Source organism: Loxodonta africana, chromosome 19 (assembly GCF_030014295.1).
Source record: "Loxodonta africana isolate mLoxAfr1 chromosome 19, mLoxAfr1.hap2, whole genome shotgun sequence".
NCBI classification, from domain to species: Eukaryota; Metazoa; Chordata; class Mammalia; order Proboscidea; family Elephantidae; genus Loxodonta; species Loxodonta africana.
Window position 1 is genome coordinate 41332838 of NC_087360.1, and position 24192 is coordinate 41357029.

At 44.1% G+C, this 24192-nt stretch overlaps 1 protein-coding gene across 1 annotated transcript in view; it reads right to left on the reverse strand.

Annotated features, from left to right (window-relative positions):
* The window catches only part of C19H8orf74 (chromosome 19 C8orf74 homolog), a 35230-nt gene extending 11433 nt beyond the window's left edge, over positions 1 to 23797 (reverse strand). The window contains exons 1-2 of the mRNA XM_003412453.4: positions 23357 to 23797; positions 20901 to 21093 (exon numbers count right to left, since the gene is read on the reverse strand). Coding sequence (XP_003412501.1) covers positions 20901 to 21093; positions 23357 to 23404 — 241 coding nt within the window. The 5' untranslated portion in view covers positions 23405 to 23797. The remainder of the gene's footprint in view (positions 1 to 20900; positions 21094 to 23356) is intronic.
* Positions 23798 to 24192: the final 395 nt, after the last annotated feature.

The following is a 24192-nucleotide window of genomic DNA, read 5'->3' on the forward strand; positions in this document are numbered from 1 at the left end:
GGGACTACTCCTTCCAGAGGCGGGCGATGGGGAGGACCCAGATGCCACTGGTGCCCCATAATGAACCGGTTTGCTTGTCCCTGCCTTGGCTCTGAGGGGGAGGAACTAAGTCAAGTTGCAGCCTGGCCGGATTTACCTTTCTGAATACCTGAGCACTTACTGGGGTGGCCAGGCCACGGGAAGCAGATGAAAGCACAGGGCCCAGCCACCCCATCCCTGCTCCTGTGTTCCTGAATGCTGACCCTGGCCTACCTTTCTGCACTGGAGAAGGCTCTGTTAAACTCATTCACCCTGAGGGACCAGTGACTAAAGTGTCTTCTTGAGTGACTGACCTCTCAGAACAACAGGTGCTTCCTCGGGGAAGCAGAGAACTCTCGGAGGGAGACCCCCACTGCACTTGCCATGCCCTGCGTAATCTCAGACTCCGCCCACCACTCTGGATAGTGAGGCAGGTGCAGCCACTATCCCCACTTGACCCGTGAGAGAAACTGAGGCTCAAAGAGATCAAGGCACCAGCTTGTTCGGGTCACAGAGCTGGTATATGGCAGAGCCGGAATTCAAAGCCTGGCCTGACTGTGAGAAGGCATCTTTCAGTCTTCCAGCTCCAAGCAACTTGGAAGCTATTTGTAGATCCTTAGTGGTGGATGCAGGAAGGTGCATCCAACTCTCAGTCAGTTTTTCAAAGGATGCAGTAGATATTACATAGACAAGTGTTCCATGGTCAGAGATGTTTGAAATTAAGCAAAACCCTTAATATGAGAAAATGCTCAGAAAGTCACCAAAAAGGTTTAGCATATGCAATCATTCTCAAATTTGTTCGGGGCAAACAGTCTCTCAGGACCAAGGAACATATTTTGGGGAATACTGATCTAGTCCAATTCTTTTATTCTGTAGTTGTTAGGTGCTGTTGTGTTGGTTCTGACCCATAGTGACCCTATGTACAACAGAATGAAACACTGCCTGGTCCCGTACCATCCTTACAATCATTGCTATGTTTGAGCCCATTGTTGCAGGCACTGTGTCAACCCATCTCTTCGATGGGCTTTCTCTTTTTCACTGACCCTCTGCTTTACTGCCTTCTTCATGGACTGGTCCGACCTGATAACATGTCCAAAGTCTGGGAGACAAAGTCTTGCCATCCTCACTTCTAAGGAGCATTCTGGCTGTATTCTTTTAAGACAGATCTGTTCATTCTTCTGGCAGTCCATGATGTATTCAATACTCTTCGCCAACACCATAATTCAAAGACATCAACTCTTCTTTGGTCTTCCTTATTCATTATCCAGCTTTCACATGCATATGAGGCGATTGAAAATATCATGGCTTGAGTCAGGTGCAATTTAGTCCTCAAAGTGACATTTTTGCTTTTTAACACTTTTTTAAAAGAGGTCTTTTGCAGCAGATTTGCCCAAAGCAATGCATCATTTGATTTCTTGACTGCTTCTTCCATGGGTGTGGATTGTGGATCCAAGTAAAACAAAATCCTTGACAACTTCAGTATTTTCTGTTTATCATGGAGTTGCGTATTACTCCAGTAGTGAGAGTTTTTGTTTTCTTTATGTTGAGGTGTAATCCATACTGAATGCTATAGTCTTGAATCTTCATCAGTAAGTGCTTCAAGTTCTCTTCATTTTCAGCAAGCAAGGTTGTGTCATCTGCATATCACAGGTTGTTAATGAGTCTTTCTCCAATCCTGATGCCACATTCTTTACATAGTCCCGCTTCTCAGATTATTTGCTCAGCATACAGACTGGATAAGTATGATGAAAGAATACAACCTTGACATACACCTTTTCTGATTTTAAACCATGCAGTATCCTCTTCCTCTGTTCAAACGACTGCCTCTTAGTCTATGTACAAGTTTCTCATGAACACAGTTAAGTGTTCTGTAATTCCCATTCTTCACAATGTTATTCATAATTTGTTATGATCCACACAGTCAAATGCCTTTGCACAGACAATAAAACAGGAAACATCTTTCTGGTATTCTCTGCTTTCAGCCAAGATCCATCTGCCATCAGCAATGATATCCTTCATTCCATGTCCTTTTCTCAATCTGGCTTGAGTTTCTGGCAGTTCCCCTTTGATGTACTGCTACAATTGTTTTTTAATTATCTTCAGCAAACTATTATTTGTGTGTGACATTAACAATATTGTTTGATAATTTCTGCATTCTGTTGGATCACCTTTCTTTGGAATAGCACAAATATGGATCTCTTCCAGTTGGTTGGCCAGGTAGCTGTTTTCCAAATTTCTTTGCATAGATAAGTGAGCACTTCCAGCATTGCATCTGTTTGTTGAAACATTTCAATTGGTATTCTGTCAATTCCTGGAGGCTTGTTTTTTGCCAGTGCCTTCAGTGCAGCTTGGACTTCTTCCTTCAATACCTTGGGTTCTTGATCATATGCTACCTCCTGAAATGGTTGAATGTTGACCAATTCTTTTTGGTACAGTGACTCTGAAAATTACTTCCATCTTCTACACATTTTACACATGGGGAAACTGAGGCTCAGGGAAAGGAAGGGACTTGTTTAAGGGGCACGTGTGGCAAAGTCAGGACCTGGACTGTCTTCTGAACTCCAGTGCAGCAGTCCTACTACCATCCTTCTGGATCAAGTCAGGAACCTGGGCATGGAGTTTCCCTCACCTATTTGCAGGTGTGGAGAAGAGACTGGTTTCTGTTTCTTACCATCACCCTCCTGGCCCCCTTACTTCTTGGTGCTAAAATGGTAGGTCTGAAATGTCTTATAAGGAATGGGCTGGGGTGCTGCCTGCCCGAGGAAGGGATGAGCCAGGGCAGGAGACATGGCCCTGGATACCACGGATCTAGTTCTGCTCTTGGGTGTTTGCTTTGGGGCTACCCTGCTGATCATTGGCCTAGGGACAGGCAGGAATCTGAGGTGAGATCCCTGAGAGCTCTCCACCTTTGCTTGAGACCTCTTTCCATGGCTTCCGCCTGGTCCTGCATCTCTGGGAAACTGGCCTCCCCTCTTTTCTACTGCAGGGCAAACACTTCTTTGAAAACACACCTGGAGTGTCCAGTGGTGTAACTGCCTGGTGAGCTGCATGAAGAGAAAAGTGGGTGATCTGGTTCAGCCTGAATGAAGACACCTTCCACCTGGGAAGGTAAGGATAGGAGGATGACCAGCAGCATCCTGACATCAGGGCTGCCTGTGCTTGGACAGAGGAGGACCAAACTGGCTGTAGATAAAACCACCTACTGCCCTATGACTGCAGTGCCAAGGACTTCCATGGCAACATCCTTGTCTGCCATATGCTTGGATCTCAGCCCCAGTTCGCAGTAACTTGGGAGGCCACCACTGTCAACACAGAGCCTAGGGCATCTGCTGGACTGACAAGGGCATTGATGCTGGGGACCCTGTTCCTCAGAGTTTGGTTCCTCTACAGGGGGACAGTATGGTGTGTTGGTTAAGAGAACAGACTAGGAATTCAGACAGACTTGGGCTCAAATCTTGCTTCTGCTACTTAATCACTTGTGCGAGTTATCTTGCCTCTCTGGGCATCAATGTTATTATCTGTAAAATGGAGACAATGAAAATACCTAATCCATAGAAGGTAATGTGTATACAGTGCCTGGTACATGGTGAGCCCTTAGTAAGTCATGTGGTTATCATTGTCATGATCATCATTGCCATGCCTCTGTTGGCATTCTAACGCCCATGGGAACTGAGTGGTATCCTGTAATCAACTTGGCTTTCCAGAGGGTGAAGCATGACCCTAAGGTAATGCATCCTAGAGACTGGGTTTCCTCAATCCAGTTCCTTCTTGGTCATTACCTGATAGTGATATTTAACTTTGAAGTCCCTGGGTGGTACAAACAGTTAATGAGATTGGCTGCTAATTGAAAGGCTGGAGGTTCGAGCCCACCCAGAGGTACCTCGGAAGAAAGGCCTGACAATCTACTTCTGAAAAATCAGACATTGAAAACCCTGTGGGGCACAACTGTACCCTGACACACATGGGGTCATCATGAATCAGGGTTCTCTCAAGGGCAGTGGTTAGTTAGTTAGCTGTATTTAATGTAGTGGGAGGATGGAGCATGTGATTCTGAATGAGGAGTGAGTAGAGGCTCTTTCTTCCCCTAACCGTACCAACACTAACTGTGAGCAGGTGGGCCCCTGGTTATCGGGTTGTGGAGGGTAGGGGAAGGGAGTAAGACTTTCAGGGAGACCATTTACTGAGTACCTTAACAATGCATGACTTCCTCTAAGATCTCTGGTGTACCCTTCTTTCCCAGCTATTGTAAGCTCCTCAGTGGTATACACCTCTGACATGCTGTGGGTGCCTCCTTGCTAAGCTCTGCAGCTGACCCAGATTTGGTGAGGGGAGCCCTTGTCATCATCTCCTTGAGATGAAATGACCAACTAACTCCATCATCTCAGGAAAAAGGCATTGTCCATCATCTCAGGAAAAAGGCATTGTCCAGAGCCCGAGAATCAGCTACTTCATACTCACACCTTGAGGCCAACCAGCATGTCCAGCTGACAGAGGAAGGACATAGGAGGTTAGAATGTAGGGATCAGGGATCTGGTCTACCCACACAGAGGTGCCACATCCAGGCCAGAACACACTAGGATGGGCAGAGCTCATGCTCTCAGCTGGGCCTGTGCCATCTACCTCCTTGGAGATGTCCTGCAGGGGCCAGGATGCCAGCCTCTTCCTTGTAACTTCAGGTGACCCAGTAAGGAACACACCATCCGGGTGTTTTGTATGGTTCTCCCAAGTGTGTGGCTCTTCCTGTACATCAGCAGCCTACTTCCATTCACCTAGTGTGCTCTTCAGGTCTTCATCTACCCCTATGCACAGATCTCCCTGGTCAAGACGGAAGGCTGTGTGGCAGGGCTTGTGCTCTGTCATAAGACAGCTGGGTTCAAATCCTGACTCCAGAGGTGTGACCTTGGGCAAGTTACTCAACCTTTCTGGACCTCAATTCTTCCTTCATCTTTAAAATAATGCCTACGATGCATGGCTACAGTGAGGATTACAGATAAAATATGTGAAAGTGCCAGGCTCATGCAAGCCCTTGCCTGAGCCTCCCTCTGCAGGATGAAAGGCCTCTCAGGGAAGGTGAGGGAAGGCATCTATGGCATAATCTTGATTTCTGGCCTACTTACTGGCACAGTCTTACCTGTTGAGCTATGACCTCACTCAGGGAGGTATCTCTGAAATGATAGTTAACCCTTTGCCCTGAGAAATTCTCTCCCAAGATCTCTGTGGGACTGTTGCCAACAGCTTCTGTGGAAACTCCCATCATCCTCAGCAAAGAAGTTGTACTCAAAGGCGCCTCCTCTGGGTCTACAGGGTGTTGGGTTCAGGCTGAGAATGAGAGTCATTGGAGGCCTCTCCCAGGCTGCTGGAGGCTGGCACCTGCTCTCTGCTCCAGCTGGTTCTAAAATGCTGGAGGATCCCCAAATGGTGTTGGTTGCTTGGGGATCAACAGGGTAGACTCTAGGCATGGCCATGACTGTGTCCTGGGAAGAACAGTTCATGCATGGGAGCTTTGGAGAGTAATTGCCTCTGTCAGCCCCAGACTGTCATGGTGGGTGGGGTGGCTGCCTTTCCATCCTACAGCCTCCTGGGTGACATTTCCTGGAGAATTGGGAGTGGCTGTGGATGGAGCTGCAGATACCAGTGCTGTGACACTGTTCACTCAGGCACTCACCTGGCCTTCTCGTGCCTCCACCTACTGGTCATCAAGGTCCATTTCCTCCCAGGATCAGGATTTGGGGGCCAGGTCAGCAGGAAGTGGGTTCTACCCCAAATATCTAGGTGAAGCATCAGAGAGAGGCTGGGGGCACACCAAACGTTGGTGATGAGATGAGGTAGAAGGCAGAAAACGGTTGAAATGATGATGTGGGCATTGAAGGCTCGGCAGGTGAGCAGGTGATCATGGGCCCCAGATGAGCATTTGCTAGTGCTCCCACCCTCTCTCTGGCCCTCAGTACTCTGGTGGGTCATTCTGGTTCAAACCTCTGCTGAGAATTTGCATTTCTCCTGGGATATACTGGAAACCCTGTTGGCGTACTAGTTAAGTGCTACGGCTGCTAACCAAAAAGTCAGCAGTACACATCCACCAGGCACTCCTTGGAAACTCTATGGGGCAGTTCTACTCTGTCCTATAGGGTCGCTATGAGTCAGAATCCACTTGACAGCAGCGGGTTTGGGTTTTTTTTGGTTTTGGGATATACTGAGTCAGAACCTACAGTTTAACAAGATCCCCAGGTGATTCCTATGTATAATAAATTTTGAAACCCACTGCTCTACTAGTGGTTCTCAGAATTGATCCCTAACCAGCAGAATTAGCATCACCTGGGAACTTGCTAGAAATGCAAATTCTCAGCAGGGGTTCAAACCAGTTCAAAGTCCTGAGCCTGACTCAGGGGAGGACACTGATTCCCACAGGTCCCCTGCCCCAATTCCCCAGCTGTGGGTGTTTGTGAGTCAGTGTTAGGAAGTGTGGGGCCTCCTGGGCAACCTAAATCTCTGCAGCTCCCCAAGAAGGGAGAGGAGACATCAGGGTCCCCAAGTTCCCTAACATCCGTCACCTCTCCTGAGTCTCCCAGGGCCTAGGTACCAGTTGCCATTGAGTCGATGCTGACTCATGGCGGCCCCAAGTGAGTCAGAGTAGAACTGTGCTCCATAGAGTTTTCAATGGCTAATTTTTTGGAAGTAGATCTCCAGTCCTTTCTTTTGAGGCCCCTCTGAGTAGATTCGAACCTCCGACCTTTCGGTTGGCAGCCCAACATGTTAACTGCACCACCCAGGAATGCCTAGATAAGGTTTGCAAAATCTGCCTTTTCCTGTGATTTCTTCCACCAAGGTGACCAGAGCTGGAATATTTCTCTCCTCTGTGTCACAGCTCGTGACTCCACCTTGGCCCAAGGAGACAGTGGTGTGATCTTGCCCAGGGCTTTCCCAAGGCTGGCTGATGAGGTACCAACAAAAGCAGTACCTCTCTCTGGACTACAGTGGAGATGAGAGTCCAGGTGAGCCATTTGCCAGAACAGAATCAGCTTATGGTCTTGAATAAAGGCCTATACCCTTTCCCTCACCATCAGAATAGAGCAACAGTAGTGGATTTGTTTTGTTTTTTTCCCCTCCCTCCACTGAGACCTGATTGGGCCAGGAGATAAGCTGAGCTGGCAACTGTCCTGGCTGAACATTGAATCATTGTTGTGCAAACATAACCCTCCTTAATTTCTGTCTGCCAATTTTGTTATCTAGTATACAAAACAGCAGTCAAACATTGTCAGCCCCAGATTTAAAAAAAAAAAAAAAAGAAAAGAAAAATTCCAGGAGAAAAGCTACCTTCCAAGAAGAGTGACAGGCCAGGATGGATTTTAGCTGAAACAGAAACTCAAACATTGAATATGAATTGGCTGGCCAGTGGGACCCCCACTGTCTGCATCCTGCACTGCACAACCTGTTGATAGGTAGGTCATATGCCCAGAGGAGGAATAGGGCAGGCACGAGACAGGAAGGGCTAGAATTCACCTTCCCCAGCTCTTCATAGCCCTTATACCTGGGTTCTCTAACAAGGGAACTCTTCTTGGAAGGTTTACAGTTGCACTTAGGGGTAGATTTGGAGACATCTGCCAACAGATGGGAGCTTATATCAGACACCCCTTTGCTTAGCTGGACACTGGCTCGACTGGCCCACTCTGGCATTTGGGTCCCAGGTCCTGGGGCCTGATCAGGAGGGGAGTTTATCCAGAGCTGGTGAGAGCAGAAGGGACAGAGGGTAGGTACTAGCCATTCCTTGGGTAGTGCAGTTCAGGGATCACCAGAAGGGAAGAGAAAGAGAAGACCAAGACTAGGGCTGGAGTTGAGCAAACCAGGGGGCCCTACGGAACAAAGCCAGGGAATATCTATGACCAGTGCTGGGTGGCTGCCTCCTGTTGCAGGTATATGCGTTGCTCAGACAGATGACCTGAAGTTCTGACTGGATAGCTGGCCTGGGTGGACAGCTGAACCCACATGAGTGCCTGAAACCCCTGCAGAGTGGGAATAATAATAATGGCCAGCTCCATTGCATGTTTACAGGGCTTACTATATACCAGCACTGTACTAAGTGCTTTAGGTAAATGAACTCATTCGGTCCCTGCAACCACCCAATGAGGTAGGTGCATAAATGTCCTCATTTTGCAGATGAGTGATCTGAAGCACAGAAAGGTTAAGGGAGTTGCTCAAAGTCACACAGCTAGGACCAGGATTCAAACCCAATCTGGCTCTAGAATGTTGATGCCCAACCTGAGACTGAAGTAGGCTATAGAGAAAGAGTTGGCAGAGTGAAGAGGAGAATCACCTGAGAGGAAGGCAGCATCAGCTGAAATTCTACCCTCTGCCTCTGGGAGTTGCTGAGCTTGTGCTTACTCTTAAGCCTGTCCTGTGCCAGGCTTCTGGGAGGCAGTGTAGAAATGGCTGCTAACAAGGACTGCCACATAGGCTAGGCTCGCAGTCTTCAGAAGCAGCAGCCACCATTCTGAAAGACTCCATGGTGGGGCCCAAGGTGCTCGGGACTCAGCTTCAGGGGCCTGGGCTCACATATGGCCTTGCCACTGCCATGGTTAACTATGTGTCAGCTTGGCTAGGCTGTGGTGCCCAGTTGTTTGGTCAAATACAGATAATGTTAATGGTTGCACAATATGATAAACATAACAAATGTCGCTGGAGAATGTTGAAAAGGCAAACAATGTGTTACATATATATTTACCACAATAAAAAGATAAACAAAATTATCAGTTTAAAAAAAATCACTAAGAGATGTTGTTGTAAAGGTATTTTGTAGATGTCATTAATATTTATAATCAGCAGATTTTAAGTAAAGGAGATTACTATTGATAATAAGGCCAGCTGAAGGCCTTGAGAGCAAAAAGCTTAAGAAGAAATTCTGCCTCAAGACTATAACATAGGAATCCTGCCTGAGTTTCCAGCCTGCAGCCTGCTGCCTGTTGTATGAATTTCGAACTCAAGACTACAGCGTCAACTCTTTCCTGAGTTTCCAGCCTGCTGGTCTGTGCTACGGATTTTGAAAGACTTGTCAGCCTCCCCAATCATATGAGCTAATTCATTAAAATCTGTCAGTCTATCTTATCTATTTATCTATCTGTCATCTGCCTGTCTGTCTATCTATCTATCATCTATTTTCCACACACCCACTGTCTTCAACCCCTGTGGTCTGGGCATTGCTCTCGAAAGTCACCTTTTACAATGGGTCAGTACCCAGGAGCAGAGCCTGGGCAGTTTTGTCTGCCTTCTTTCTCATATCCCCACTACCAGGACAAATATGCAGTTTGCTTTTGCCTTCTTGGCCTGCCTCTGCTTGAAGCACCAGGTCCCTTCTCCTGACCTGTCCTGCTCCTGCAGTGTAGGGGCACTGTTTGCATTTGAGGAGAAAGAACCTAGAGATGGTCTCCACTGCTTGAGTGCCATGTCCTCACAGAAGGGGCTGATGCGGCTTGTTACTTTTAGAGGACTGATCTGAGGAAGGTGCTGCATGAACCGCCCCAGCCACAACTGATTACACCAGTATTCTGACTCACATAAGGCTTTCCCTAGTCTCTATGTCTTTGCTCCTGTGCTCATAAAAGTAATAGCTACCACTTACTGAGCACTTGCTATGTACCAAGTTCTGTGCTTTACATACAGAACCTTATTTAATCCTGATAACAACCCTAGGGAGAACATACTCTTGTTTTTCCCATTTGGTGGTACAAATGGTTAATGCACTCAACTGCTACCTGAAAGGTTGTTGGTTCAAGTCCACCCAGAAATGTCTTGGGAGGAAAGCCTGGCAACCTACTTCAGAAAAATTAGCCTTTGAGAGGTGAGGCCAAGATGGTGGGATAGTTAGGTGTTTTGTACCGTACCTCTTACAACAAAGACCTAAAAAAACAAGTGAACATATGTGACAATCTAGGAACCCTAATCATCAAAGACATAGCTGAAGAATTGGACTCAGAAGCAGGTGGAAGGAGAGACAATTCAAAAACAGGGGAAATTGGGACTTACGGATCACAGAATCGCTGGCGTCCTGCTAGCTGAATCAGCACAGTGTACACAGATTCAGGCAAGCAGCAACGTCCCAATATGAAACCCACACCATCTGGTGCAGCCAAGCAGCAGCAAACCTGCATGTACCTCCAGAACCAAACAGGAGTGACACCAGACCTATGAAAGTTAAGTGCAAGGCCCCATCCCACTGTGCTTTGGCACCAAAACCCCAGCTTAGTGGCCATGTCCCTTCACCCAGCCACTGGTGTAGGGGGTCCATAGAGTTGCAGCACCCTTCATTCCTGCCCTAGTGCCTTGAGGGCAGATTCAACAACTCACAACCTCATTAGCATAAACAGGCAGGGCATCTACCTGAAGCCCATTTTCACCTGCAGTACCCAAGTGGGAGCTACAGATTTGTGACATTTGACACCATCCTACCCCTTAAGAAGGGGTGTCACCCACCCACACCAGGTGCCTGAGGACTTCTGGTACCACCCACTCCATCTAGCGATGCATGACAGGGGCATGAGAGTTAATGGTGCCTCCCACTCCCTCCAGCCAATGGCACTGGGTGCCCAAGAACAAGTTTCACTACTCACACCCCCCCCCCCACACACACACAATGTGCTTTTAGTGAATAGGGATCTGGGCAGGGCAGCCCGATGCCTTCCCCCCTACCATGCACCACACATCACCTCCAGTGCAGCTAAAGACCTGTGGCTGCTCTGAACACCCCCATGCAGCCCTGCCTGCCTAGGACTGTAGGTGAGCCTCTGCATCACACACTTGGTGATCAATCTGAACACCCGTGTGCTGAACAACTGTATCCCCCCTCCCCAAGAACAGTGAACAGACTCCTGGGCTCACACATCTAGAAGTTGCTCTGACCACCTGAAGGCAGGAGGTGAGAGCTTCAGTAACACCAACAACCAAAGTAGCACACAAGCCCAGCCTACCTGGACATATCAAAACAAAACAGAATGCAGAAAAGAAAAATATAATAAATAAATACAATAATTTATTGATGCCTCAGAGACAGCAGTCAATGTCAGATCACATAAGGAAGCAGGATGAGATGGTTCCAGCCACTGATCAAAATAAAGAGGCAGAAAACCTTCTGGAGGAAGATAAGGCAATGAAACTACCTGATAAAGAGTTAAAATGACCAATATACAGAGCTCTCCCAGAGATCAGGAAGGAGATCAGGCAAAACCCAGACCAAACCAAGGAGCACACAGACAAAGCAATAGAAGATTTCAGGAAAACAGTACAAGAACAAAACAACAGAATAATCTGCTAGAAACCATAAAGAGACAGCAACTAGAAATCCAAAAGATTAACAATAAAATTTCAGAATTAGACAACTAGAAAGAAAGTCATAGAAGTAAAATTGAGACAATGGAAGTCATAATTAGTGAGACTGAAAATAAATCTTTTGAGGAAAAATCAGAAAAAAGAATGAAAAAAAGAAAAAAGCTGAAGAATTAGTTGGAATACTATCAAAAGGGAAAACCTTCCAGTGATCAGAGTACCAGAAGAGGGCAGGGACAAGAGAAAACACACAGAGAATTGTTGAAGATTTGCTGGCAGAAAACTTCCCTAGTATTAGGAAAGATGAGAAGATATCTATCCAAGAAGCTCAATGAACCTGATAACAGGTAGGCCCTGAAAGAAAGTCACCAAGACATGTCATAACCAAATTTGCCAAAACCAAAGACAAAGAAAGAATCCTGAGAGTGGCTACAGAGAAATGAAAAGTCACCTACAAAGGAGAACCAATAAGACCAAGTTCAGATTACTCAGCAAAAACGATGCAGGGAAGAAGACAATGGAATGATATATACAAAGCCTTGAAGAAAAAAAATTGCCAGCCAAGAATCACATATCCAGCAAGACTGTCTCTCAAATACAAAGGCAAAATTAGGTCATTTCCAGAAAAATAGAAATCAAGGAAATTTGTAAAAACCACACCAAAATTACAAGAAATATTAGAGGGAGTCCTCCAGTTAGAGAACCAACAACATCAGACAACAATCCAAGAGTAGGACACAGAATAGATCAACCAGATATCAACCCAGATAGGGAATTCACAAAAACAAATCAAAGCTAAAACAGGGACTCAGAGATGTCATTATGTAATCAATGACAATGTCAAAACAAAAAAGAGAGAATAAATGGTGTAGTCATAGAACTTCCATATGGAGAGGAAGGAGATATCAAGAAATAAAAGGCTGTTTTAAACTTAGAAAAATAAAGGTAAATTTCAAGGTTGCTAAAGTAAGTTAACAAACCTGTCCATCAAAATAAAAAAGAAGAAAAACATAAAGACTTGGCAAACACAAAATCAATAATAATGAAAGAGATGAAAAGAAAATACATAAACCAAAAGAACATGGCACAGAAAATTAAGTGGAGCAAGGAAACTGTCAACACCACACATACACAAAAAAAGAGAGCAGTAAACTCATACCCATCAAAAATTACACTGAATGTAAATAGCCTAAATGCACCAGTAAAGAGAGAGTGGCAGAATGGATTAGAAAAAAAAAAAAAAATAAATACATGATCTATATGCTGTCTACAAGAAACACACCTTAGACACAAAGACATAAACTAAAACTCAAAGGGTAGAAAAAAATATATCAAACACATGATAACCAAAAAAGAGCACAGGTGGCGATATTAATATCCAGTAAAATAGACTTTAAAGCAAAATCTATCATAAAGGATAAGGAAGGACACTATATAATGATTAAAGGGTCAGTACACCAGGGGGACATTTTTGTTTTTTTACCCCAGGAGGACATAACCATAATAAATATCTACACATCCAATGACAGGGCTTCAAAATACATAAAACAAACTCTAACAGCACTGAAAAAGAATTAGATGGTTCCACGATAATAGTAGGAGACATCAACTTGCCACTTTTGGTGAAGGACAGAACATCTAGAAAGAAACTTAGTAAAGATACAGAAGATCTAAATGCCACAATCAACCAACTCAAGCTTAAAGACTTATACAGAACACTCCACCCAACAACAACAAAGTATACATTCATTTCCAAAGCACATGGAATATTCTGCAGAATAGACCACATTTTAGTCCACAAAGCAAGCCTTAACAAACACCAAAATAATACAAAGTATCTTCTCTGATCATAATGCCATAAAAGTAGAAATCAATAACAGAAACACAAGGAAAAAAAATCAAATACATGGAAATTGAACAATATCTTGCTTAAAACTACTGGATAATAGAAGAAATCAAGGATGAAATTTAAAAAAATTTCATAGAATCAAATGAGCATGAAAACACATCTTACCAAAACCTTTGGGATACAGCAAAAGCAGTGCTTAGAAGTCAATTTATAGCAATAAATGCACACATCAAAAAAGAAGGGCCAGAATCAAAGCATGAACACTACAACTTGAAGAAATTGAAAGAGAGCAACAAATGAAGCCCTCAGGCACAAGAAGACAGGAAATAATAAAGATTAGAGCAGAAATAAATGAGAGAATAGAAAAACCATTGAAAGAATCAACAAGACCAAAAGTTGGTTCTTCGAAAAGATCAACAAAATTGACAGAGGGGAAGCAAATAGCCCAAATAAGAAATAAGATGGGTGATATCACAACAGACCCAACTGGAATAAAAAGGATCATAGCAGAATACTGTGAAAAATTTGAAAACCTAGAGGAAACGGACAAATTTCTAGAAGCCTAAACCAACACAAACTGAGGTAGGAAAACTAAACAGACCATAACAAAAGATTGAAACAGTAAAAAAAAAAAAGCCCTGGACCAGGCATTTTACTAAAGAATTCTACCAAATTTTCAGAGAAGGGTTAATACCAGTACTAATGATGGTATTTCAGAGCATAGAAAAGGAAAGAATATTCCCAAACTCATTCTATGAACCCAGCATAACCCTGATACCAAAGCCAGGCAAAGACACTACAAAGAAAGAAAACTACAGAACAATATCCCTCATGAACATAGACACAAAAATTATTAACAAAATTTTAACCAATATAATTAATTGAACAACATATAAAAAAAAAAAATCTTGACAAAGTGGGATTCATACCAGATATGCAGGGATGGTTCAACATTAAAAAATCAATCAACATAGTCCACCCCATAAATAAAAGAACCACATTATCTAATCAATGCAGAAAAGGCATTTGACAAAGTCCAAAACCCCATTCCTCACAAAAACTCTCAGCAAAATAGGAATAGAAGGAAAATTCCTCAACATAATAAGGGCATTTGTACAAAGCCAACAGCCAACATCATTCTAAACAGAGACTGAAAGTACTCCCCTTGAGAATGTGAACCAGACAAGGATGCCCTTTATCACCACTTTTATTCAACATGGTGCTGGAAGTCCTAGCTACAGCAATAAGGCAAGGAAAAAAAAAAAAAAAGTGCATCCAAATTGGTAAGGAAGAGGCAAAACTATCACTATTTGCAGATGGTCTGATCTTATACACAGAAAACACCAAAGAATTCACAGGAAAACTACTGGAACTAACAGAAGATTTCAGTGAAGTGGCAGGATACAAGATTAACATACAAAAATCAGTAGAATTCCTCTACACCAACAAAGAGAACTTCAAAAAGGAAATCTCCAAATCGATACCATTTACAATAGCCCCCAAGAAGATAAAGTACTTAGGAATAAATCTAGCCAGGGACATGAAAGACCTATACAAAGAAAACTACAGAACACTACTGCAAGAAATCAAGAGAGACTTACCTAAGTGGAAAAACATACCATGCTCATGGATAGGAAGACTCAACATTGTGAAAAGGTCAGTTCTATCCAAAGTGATCTACAGATACAATGCAATCCCAATTCAAATTCCAACAGCATCCTTTAACAAGAATGGAGAAACAAATCATCAACTTTAAACGGAAAGGGAACAGGCCTCGGATATGTAAAGCATTACTGAAGAAGAAAAAAGCGGGAGGTCTCACACTACCTGATTTTAGAACCTATTATAGAGCCACAGTAGTAGAAACAGCCTGGAACTGGTATAACAACAGACACCTAGACAAATAGAACAGGATTGAGAACCCTGACGTAAATCCATCCATAAGCAGCTCATATTTGACAAAGGGGCAAGGTCCATTAAATCAGGAAATGACAGTCTCTTTAACAAATAGTTCTGGCATACCTGGATGTCTTCCTGTAAAAAAATGAAATAGGACTCATACCTCACACCATACATAAAAACTAACTCAAAATGGACCAAAGACCTAAATATAAAATCTAAAATGATTAAGATCATGGAAGAAAAAATAGAGACAATTCTAGGAACCCTAATACATGGTATAAATAGGACACAAACCATAGCTAACAATACAGAAACACCAGAAGAAAAACTAGATAAAAGAGTTCCTAAAAATTAAACACTTAATGCTCTTTGAAAGGCTTCACCAGAAGAATAAAAAGAAAACCCACAGACTGGAAAAAAAATTTTGGTTATGATACACCCAGTTAGGGGCTAATCTCGAAAGTATATAAGATACTGCAACACCTCAACAACAAAAAGACAATCCAATTAAAAAATGCGCACAGGATATGAACAAGCACTTCACCAACGAAGACATTCAGGTGGCTAACAGACACATGAGGAAATGCTCACTATCATTAGCCATCAGAGAAATGCAAACTGAAACCACAATGAGATACCATCTTACTCTGACCATACTGGCACTAATCAAAAAAACAGAAAATAATAAATGTTGGAGAGGCTGTGGGGAGATTGGAACTCTTACGCCCTGCTGGTGGGAATGTAAAATGGTACAATCACTATGGAAGACAATATGGCGCTTCCTTAAAAATCTGGAAATAGAAACACCATAAGATTCAGCAATCCCATTCCTAGGAATATACCATAGAGAAATAAGAGCCGTCACACGAATGGACATATACACACCCATGTTCATTGAAGCACTATTCACTATTCAGAATAACAAAAAGATGGAAACAAATGCCCATCAAACAGATGACTGGACAAATTACGGTACATACACACAATGGAATACTATGTAACGATAGAGAACAATGATGAATCTTCAAAACATCTCACACCATGAATGAATCTGGAGGGCATTATGCTGAGTGAAATAAGTCAGTCACAAAAGGACAAATATTGTGTGAGACCAATATTATAAGGACTGAAGAAAAGGTTTGCACACAGAAAAAAAGCTTTCTTTCATGGTTAGGAGGGTGGGGAAATCACTAACTGGATAGCAGACCAGTGTCAACTTCGGTGAAGGGAAGGACAACACACAATACAGGGGAAGTCAGCACAACTGGACCAAAGCAAAAGCACAGGAGTTTCCTATACACATCCCAAAACTTAAAGGGGCAGAGTACCTGAGGCTGGGGCCTGGGAACCATAGTCTTGGGGCACATCTAGGTCAATTGGCATAGCATAGCTCATAAAGAAAATGTTCTACATCCCATTTTTGTAACATCTGGAGCCTTAAAAGCTTTCAAGTGGTCGTCTAAAATACATCTATTGGTCCCATCCCACCCAGAGTAAAGGAGAATGAAGAAAACCAAAGACACAAGGAAAATATTAGCCCAAAGGACTGAAGGATCACATGAACCAGAGGCTCCACCAGCTTGAGACCAGAAGAACTGGATGGTGTCCAGCAACCAACAATGACCGCTCTGACAGAGATCACAACAAGGAGTTCCAGGCAGAGCAGGAGAAAAATGTAGAACAGAATTCAAATTCATGAAAAAAGGCCAGACTTTATTGTCTGACAGAAACTGGAGGAGCCCCTGAAAGTATGCCCCCTAGAAACTCTGCTAACCCAGAACTGAAACCACACCCAAAGCCCACTTTTCAAAGATTGGACAGACCTACAAAACAAAAAATAACACACGTGAGGAACATGCTTCTTAGTTCAATCAGATATATGAGGCCAAATGGGCGGCTTCTTTCCAAAAGTTGGAGGAGACGGCAAGAAGGCAGAAACCGGACAAATGGACACAGGGAACCTGGGGTGGGAAGGGGGAGCATGCTGTCACATTGTAGGGATTGCAAACAATGTTATAAAACAATACGTGTATAAATATTTGAATGAAAAATTAACATGAGCAGTAAACTTACACCTAAAGCACAATTAAAAAAAAAAATCAGCCTTTGAAAACACTGTGGCGCACAGTTCTACTCTGAAACAGATGGGCTTGCCGTGAGTCAGAATTGACTCAATGGAAGCTTGCTTAAATGTGTGATCAGAGGATCAGAGGTTATGTGACTTGCCGAAGACCACACAGGACAGTAAGAGGAAGAGTAAGGATTTGAGTCTTCCCTCTCTGCCCTGGCCTCCTGATGGATGCTGTTTCCAGAGAGTCAAATTTCAGGCGTTGGGAACCCATCTAAGAGCTCATTCTTACTCAATTTTTATATCAATTAACTTCACAAATTTTCAGGTACTATAAAGAAAAAAAATTTTGTTTTCTATAAAGGTGAGAGGAAGGACTTGTAAACTGGGTGGCCCAGGATCAAGGTTAAAAGATTTCAGGAGGAAAGGAAGATGGGCCAATATTAACAAGATGGAATTAATGGGGATGATTGTAAAGTCCTGCATGTACATTCAGTATCGCCATTGTGCAAGGGTAGGATGAGAAAAATGGTTAGGGATTTTAGCGGCTTGCCAACTAAGTATAAGTCAATGTGACCTTGGTGCCAATAAAGTAAATATACCCATAGCCTATATAAAGAGGAGCATCAGAACCAAGACAAGGGATGTGATAAAGCCACTGATCACTTCACTAATCAAGCTGCAGGTTATATTGTATTTGAGTCTGGATGCCATAGATATTGACAAACGTTAAGAATGCCCAGATGAGGGGGCAGTGGGGGGGGGGAGAGGAGGTGGAAGATTCTATGTAAACTATGCCATATTAAGAATGATAAAAGGCAGAGGAGATGTCTAGCCTAAACATGAAGACATAATAGTCACAGACATTAAATATCTTCAGGGCTAGAGCTCTGTTCCTAGAGGACAAACTTTGGACATATGAGTAGAAGGTGAAGAAGGCAGAGACAAGCTAGGTATAAGTAAGAACTTTCTAATAACTTGTTCTTAATAAACTAGTGAGCTCCCTGACACTTGAAGGGTACAAACAGAGGTTGTATGAACGCTCATTGGCATGTTAAAGGGCTCCCTGAAATAAACAAAACAAAATTAAAAAACCCAGCTCTTTGCCAGGGAGTTGATTCTAACTCAGTGATTCTTCAGGGCAGAGTAAAACTGCCGTATAGGGTTTCCAAGGGTGTAATCTTTATGGAAGCAGGCTTCCACATCTTTCTCCAGCGGAGCAGCTGGTGGGTTCAAACCACCATCTTTTCAGGTAACAACCGAGTGTTTAACCACTTCACCACCAGGGCTCCTTTTCTCCTTGAAACAGGGGGAATTAAAATTTTCTGACCACTAAGTCTCTTTCCAACTCTAAGGTTTTAGAAGTCTACGAGACATAGATGTGTTGGCAAGGTACGCTTATAATCAGCAAGGCTGAAAGCTCAGGTGTGATCTAATTGCCTCTGTTTTAGGTTGGGTTTGCACCATCTTGACTGTTTGTCAAGGGCTTGGCTTGTGGAAGGCTCTGATGGAAACTTAAAAGAGTCTGAGTTCCCACCTGTTTGGCGTCGTCATTCTTATTCCCGCTCATTAGTGTTTGTTCTGGCCACAAGCCACTTTAGAGCTCAAACTACAGGGTTTAACTCTGGTACCCGGATATTGCTGTGAGCAGCGGAAAGGAGTGACACAGAGGGATGCCAGGAAGGCCCCGGGTGGGGCTGAGAGGGTGCCTGAGGTGGAATGAAATTCCCCGAGGATCTCTGAGATCGACTCATGAGAGTCTTCAGGCTGAGACCACTTGGTTAGACATGCTGGCCTGGACGAGAGAAGTTGGAGGGGACAAATGGAGCTCAAGAAATAAAAATAAGTTTGAATCCAAGCACGCATAGAACACGTGTTGGGAGCACTGCATGGTTCTAAGTAGAGGAGTGATGCAATTTTATTTGTGTTTTTGGAAAATCACTCTGCAATTTGGTGGACGGTCTGCGGAAGAACAAGATTTGAAAGCAATGGGCCAGTCAAGAGATGGAGGTGAGTTAGAAAGTGCGGTGGCTGTGGAGGTGGTGAGAATTGTCAAGATTAGGGGAGGACTTTGGAGATTTTGCTGGCAGGACTAGCTGATGAGCTCTTGGCAAATCAGCTCTAGGGGCATCATGTAGCCTGTGGGCTTGGAGATCATGGCAGAGGGCCAGAGGAAGACCTGAAATGTGCCACACATTTTTAAAAATCTTATTATCTTAAAACAATTTTAAAATAAAAGAAATTAAGTACAGAAAAGTTGCAAAAATAGTATAAAGAAATTCATTCCCAATCTACTTACAAAAAAGTTGCCAACATGATGCCCCAATAGCCCTGGGATACTTTAGCGTTTAATTTCCTAAAACAAAGACATTCATAACCGCAAAGACATAGATACTACCATCAAAATAAGGAAATTAACCTTGGTATGTTAAAAACCGAAACTAAATCTGTTACTATCAAGTCAATTCCAACTCATGGTGACCCCATGTGTTACAGAATATAACTGTGCTACAAAGGATTTTCTTGGCTGTCATCTCTACAGAAGCAGATATCCAGGCCTTTCTTCCATGGTGCCTTTAGGTAGGTTTGGACTGTCAAACTTTAGGTTAGTAATTGACTGGAAACTGCCACCCAGGGCTGCCTTGATATGTTACTATTGTCTAATTCTCATATCTTATTCAAGTTTCACTAATTGTTTCAGTAATGTCCTTCACAACAAAAGGATCCAAGCTGGGGATCACACATCACATTTAATTTTTAGTTGCCATGCTTCTTTAGTCTCTTTCAGTTTGGGACAATTCCTCAGTTTTTCCTTGCTTCCTATAACCTTAATATTTTTGAAGACTACAAGCGAGTGACTTTGCACGAAGTTCCTCAATTTGATGTTTCTTCATGATTAGATTCAGGTCATGTGTCTTTGTTAGAAGCATCCTTGAAGTGATGCTCTGTTCTTCTCATTGTATCCTCCCAGGTGATACATGATCATTACCAGTTTGTCCTATTCTTGATGATGTTCATTTGGATCATTTGATTAAGGTGGTATCTGCAGGCTTCTTCACTGTGAGGTTATTCTTTTCCTTTTTGGAATCAGTAAGTGTGTTGTGGGGAAGCTCTTTGTATTTGAGCATCCTGTCCCTTATCAAGAATTCGCTCACTAGTCTGAGAACCTATTGATGTTTCTTGGCTGAGTTAATTATTACTAGGATGGTCACCACAGAAAGGCTGCTCGATGAATGAATCTACATTTCACAGCCCAAGAGGTGACCAACTTCGTGTCATGGGGCTGCAGGGGAGAGGCATTCGTGACCTTTCCCATGAAAGCCCACCACAAGGCAGAGGGCGGTAGAGATGCTCTAAAAACTCCTCTGCCTGCAACTCCCTCATTTATGTGTCAGCAAACTGGTACATGTCCAACTTCCCCTGAGACATTTGGCAGAGCAAAACCTGAAGGAAAATATACCATCTTTCAGGAGTGTAACTGGAAGTCAATTAAAGGTTTTAAGCAGGAGAATGACGTGTTTGACTTAAGCCAAGCAAAAAACAAAACACAAACACCCTGGCTGCTGTGTGAACAGCTTGGAGTGGTGTGAGATTTGCAGCCAGGGAGACTAGTAAGGAGCGAGCAAGGTTTGCTCCACTCTTCAGAAAACCTTGACGGGGACATGGTTTACAAGCTCATAAGGAGACTAAATGTCAGGGAAAGGAAGGGCCCCAGCTGCTCAGAGGCCTCGTGGGGTTGTGGATACTCCTTACCTTTGGCTTCCTGGAGCAGTTCCTCTGTGAACTTGGCCACCTGGGCCACCTTGACCCATGGGAAGCCTTTGCCCACTGCAAAGACAATGCTTTCATAAAGAGTGTCCAGCAGGATGCTTCTGCGGAAGTCTCTCACTTCATCAAACTCTTCCCAGTTCAGCAATGCCCACAGATGTTTACGACCCTCTGGTTTCTGCAGGGCATGAGATAAGGAGGTGGTGGGTTTGGGGAGTCAAGATGCCATCCTTACTGGGAAAACACTGTTGAGGACTCCACAGCAGCTTCCCAGAGCCCTGAAGAGTGAGCAGAAATGTGGATACACCAAGCAGAATTGTGATTTGGCTTCTGGGCAGTTTTCCCTCCCCTTTGTAGGGATGATGTGCTCTTCTTTCTAGCACTGCCTTTTCTACTGACAGTTATCATACTAGGAACTGCAGCCCCACGTTTATATACTTGAGGCATCAAGCTCTAAATTATAGTCCCTCTTCCCTCTTCCCCAGTGCAATTTAGTTTCCCTCAGAGCCTACTCTCAGCTAGCTGCCCCAGAAAGTAGTGATCTGATAATGAAATTCATGTTAAAGTGTAAATGACTGACTGAGAAGAGACTTGGTGAGGCAATACTTTGGCAGAAGAAATGTGTTTTGCTTGGTGAAAATTCAGGCACTCTGGCAGGCCAGGAGGAAAAGACTGATTGAGGTATCTTTTATCCTATGTAAAAACCTATTTTACTTGAGGGTTTGACTGGTCCTTCCAGAAGTGTTCTTATAGGTCACTACCAGATAGAGGAGAATCAAGACCCACTTAAAGGAGAGGTAATAAAAGGTAGCAGAGACTCACCACACACAAGAATGTTTTCTTGTGTAGCAGAGACTCACCACACACAAGAATGTTTTCTCCTTAGAGCAAGGATTGCTCTGGCTGAGAGGACCCTGAGGGGACTTATGGCAGGCTTGGCGATAGGGGGAGGTCCACAGTCCTGTCCTCAGCCCCCAGGGATTCCCCTTCCACCACTACTTGTGCCCAGCTCAGGTAACCCTTCCTTCCTGTCCTCATAGATCCCCACTTGGGGCCTCAGGTTGGAGGGGATGGGACAGATGATTGCAAGGTCTAGAGAAGATTCATGAAAGCACATATATGTCCCAGGATGGGGAGGAAGAACCCAGCCAAGGGGGCAGCATGTGACTGTGGATCAGATGATGCCCAACTGTACACACAGTTCACACATGGTCCTCTTACTTGAAGTTGGGAGCTGTGCCCTGAAACCCTTCTTGGACAGACCTATCTTTGGAAGGAGCTTGCAGAGAAGCCTTAGGGGCCCCACAGGTTAGGTCCTCGTGTGCCTTCCGGGCCTCCATGACTCCACATGCCCTCCTTGCTCACCCTTTTGGGTTGAGAATTGGTTCTGAGAAACTGATGAAATTTGCCCTCCTCTCTACCCTTGTGGTGGCTTGCATGTTGCTATGATGCTGGAAGCTATGCTACCGGTATTTCAAATACCAGCAGGGTCACCCATGGTGGACAAGTTGCAGCAAAGCTTCCAGGTTAAGTTGCAGTAGGAAGAACCGAAAAAAAAAAAAAAAGAAGAAGAAGAAAGAAAAGCCAAACCCAGGGCTGTTGAGTCAATTCCAACTCATAGCAACCCTATAAGACAGAGTAGAACTGTCCCATAGAGTTTCCAAGGAGCGCCTGGTGGATTTGAACTGCCAACCCTTTGGTTAGCAGCCGTAGCACTTAACCACTACGCCACCAGGGTTTCCAGTAGGAATAAAGGTCTATGTATTTCTGAAAATCAGCCAATAGAAACCCTATGGATCACAACAGAACACTGTCTGATATAGTGCTGGAAGATGACCCGCCTAGGTTGGAAGGCACTCAAAATTCACTGTGGCTGCAAAAATGCATAGGAGCATACCAACAGTCTTGAGGATGGTTTGGGATTGGGCAACATTTCTTTCTGCTGTACTTGGGGTTGCCAAGACTGGACTACAACTAACAACTAACAATAAATCTACCCCAAAGCAACAGAAGCCCTCCTCTCCCTCAACACACACACACACCCTCTATACTTATTAGCATACAATTCCAGAGGATTCATAGGGCCTGGCGGCTCCCTGGTGAAAATCCTGTCTTTAGAAAGAAGATTATAAAATTGTCCCAGGGATTTTCTCTAGCCCTTCCTCAGGCAGGCAGAATGCCTCCAGTAAGGCTGCTCCTTCCCAGACAGGCTCTGCCACCTTGGGGCTGTCATTGTAGGCCCCCAAAGTAACTGTAAGCTGTCGGGGCTGGTGAGCCATGGGCCTCCAGTCCTAGCTAGTAAACACATGGTTATGAACTGGGTGGGTATCCAAGGTGTCCTCTAAAGAGGCACTGTCATGGAGCTGCTTCTATCACACACACATATCACTATTAGACCAATCTGAACAAAGTTTCTTTTAGAAGCTTCTTTTTCTCTTCACCTGAAGTTGGAAGACTTCTTTCACTCCCTGGGGTGTTAAGAGTGCCATGGCCCCACCATCTGGTTGCTAGGAGACCTGGTCGGGACAGATTCAGGGTTTCTGGAATCCTTGGGCAGGCTTTATTAGGTCACGAAAGCCTGCTTCTTGATGGCATGGCACTTTCTGAGCTCTGTTCCTCAGCTCGCTCCTTCCTGTCTCACAGAAGGAAAGAGCCCCCTCTTCTAAGGGTGGGCTCTGGATTTCCTTCTCTTGCATCTCTTCAGGGGCTTTAATTCTTTTCCTCTTATCTCCAACCTCTCCCTCACAACCTGTTTTCCTTCAGGAAATGACTGTTCTCAGAGTTTTTCTTCCTACACATTCTTCTAACTCAAGCCCCATTTCTCTCCTTCCACAGGCAAGGTTTTATCTCCATTGAAAGATTTCCTACATTTACTGTCTCAACTTCCTCCCTGCATCCGTACCTCATTAGGATGGTTTCCACCCCATTTCTTCACTGAAATGACACTGGTCAATGGCATCCATGGACACCCTGTTTCCAGCATCATGGCTTTGTTTTGGGGTGCAGAAAATAGTGTGCGGAGGTGCCTAAGTTCAGTGCCCAGTCAGCCATATGCTGAGATTTATAGGAGTCTCGTAGCTCCCTCCTGGTCCCTTTTCCTCATGAGTCCTGGAAGCCACTGGTGCCCATTGATTATCTGAGGGGCAAGTCCTGCTTGCTCCTGCCTGAGCACTTGTAAATTCCAACTCAGATGCTCAGAGACACTGACTGGGGTTGGTAGGCTGAGCCTTGTGGTCCTGGTGCTGCCTAAGGCCACCTCGGTTCCTTCAATTTAGGT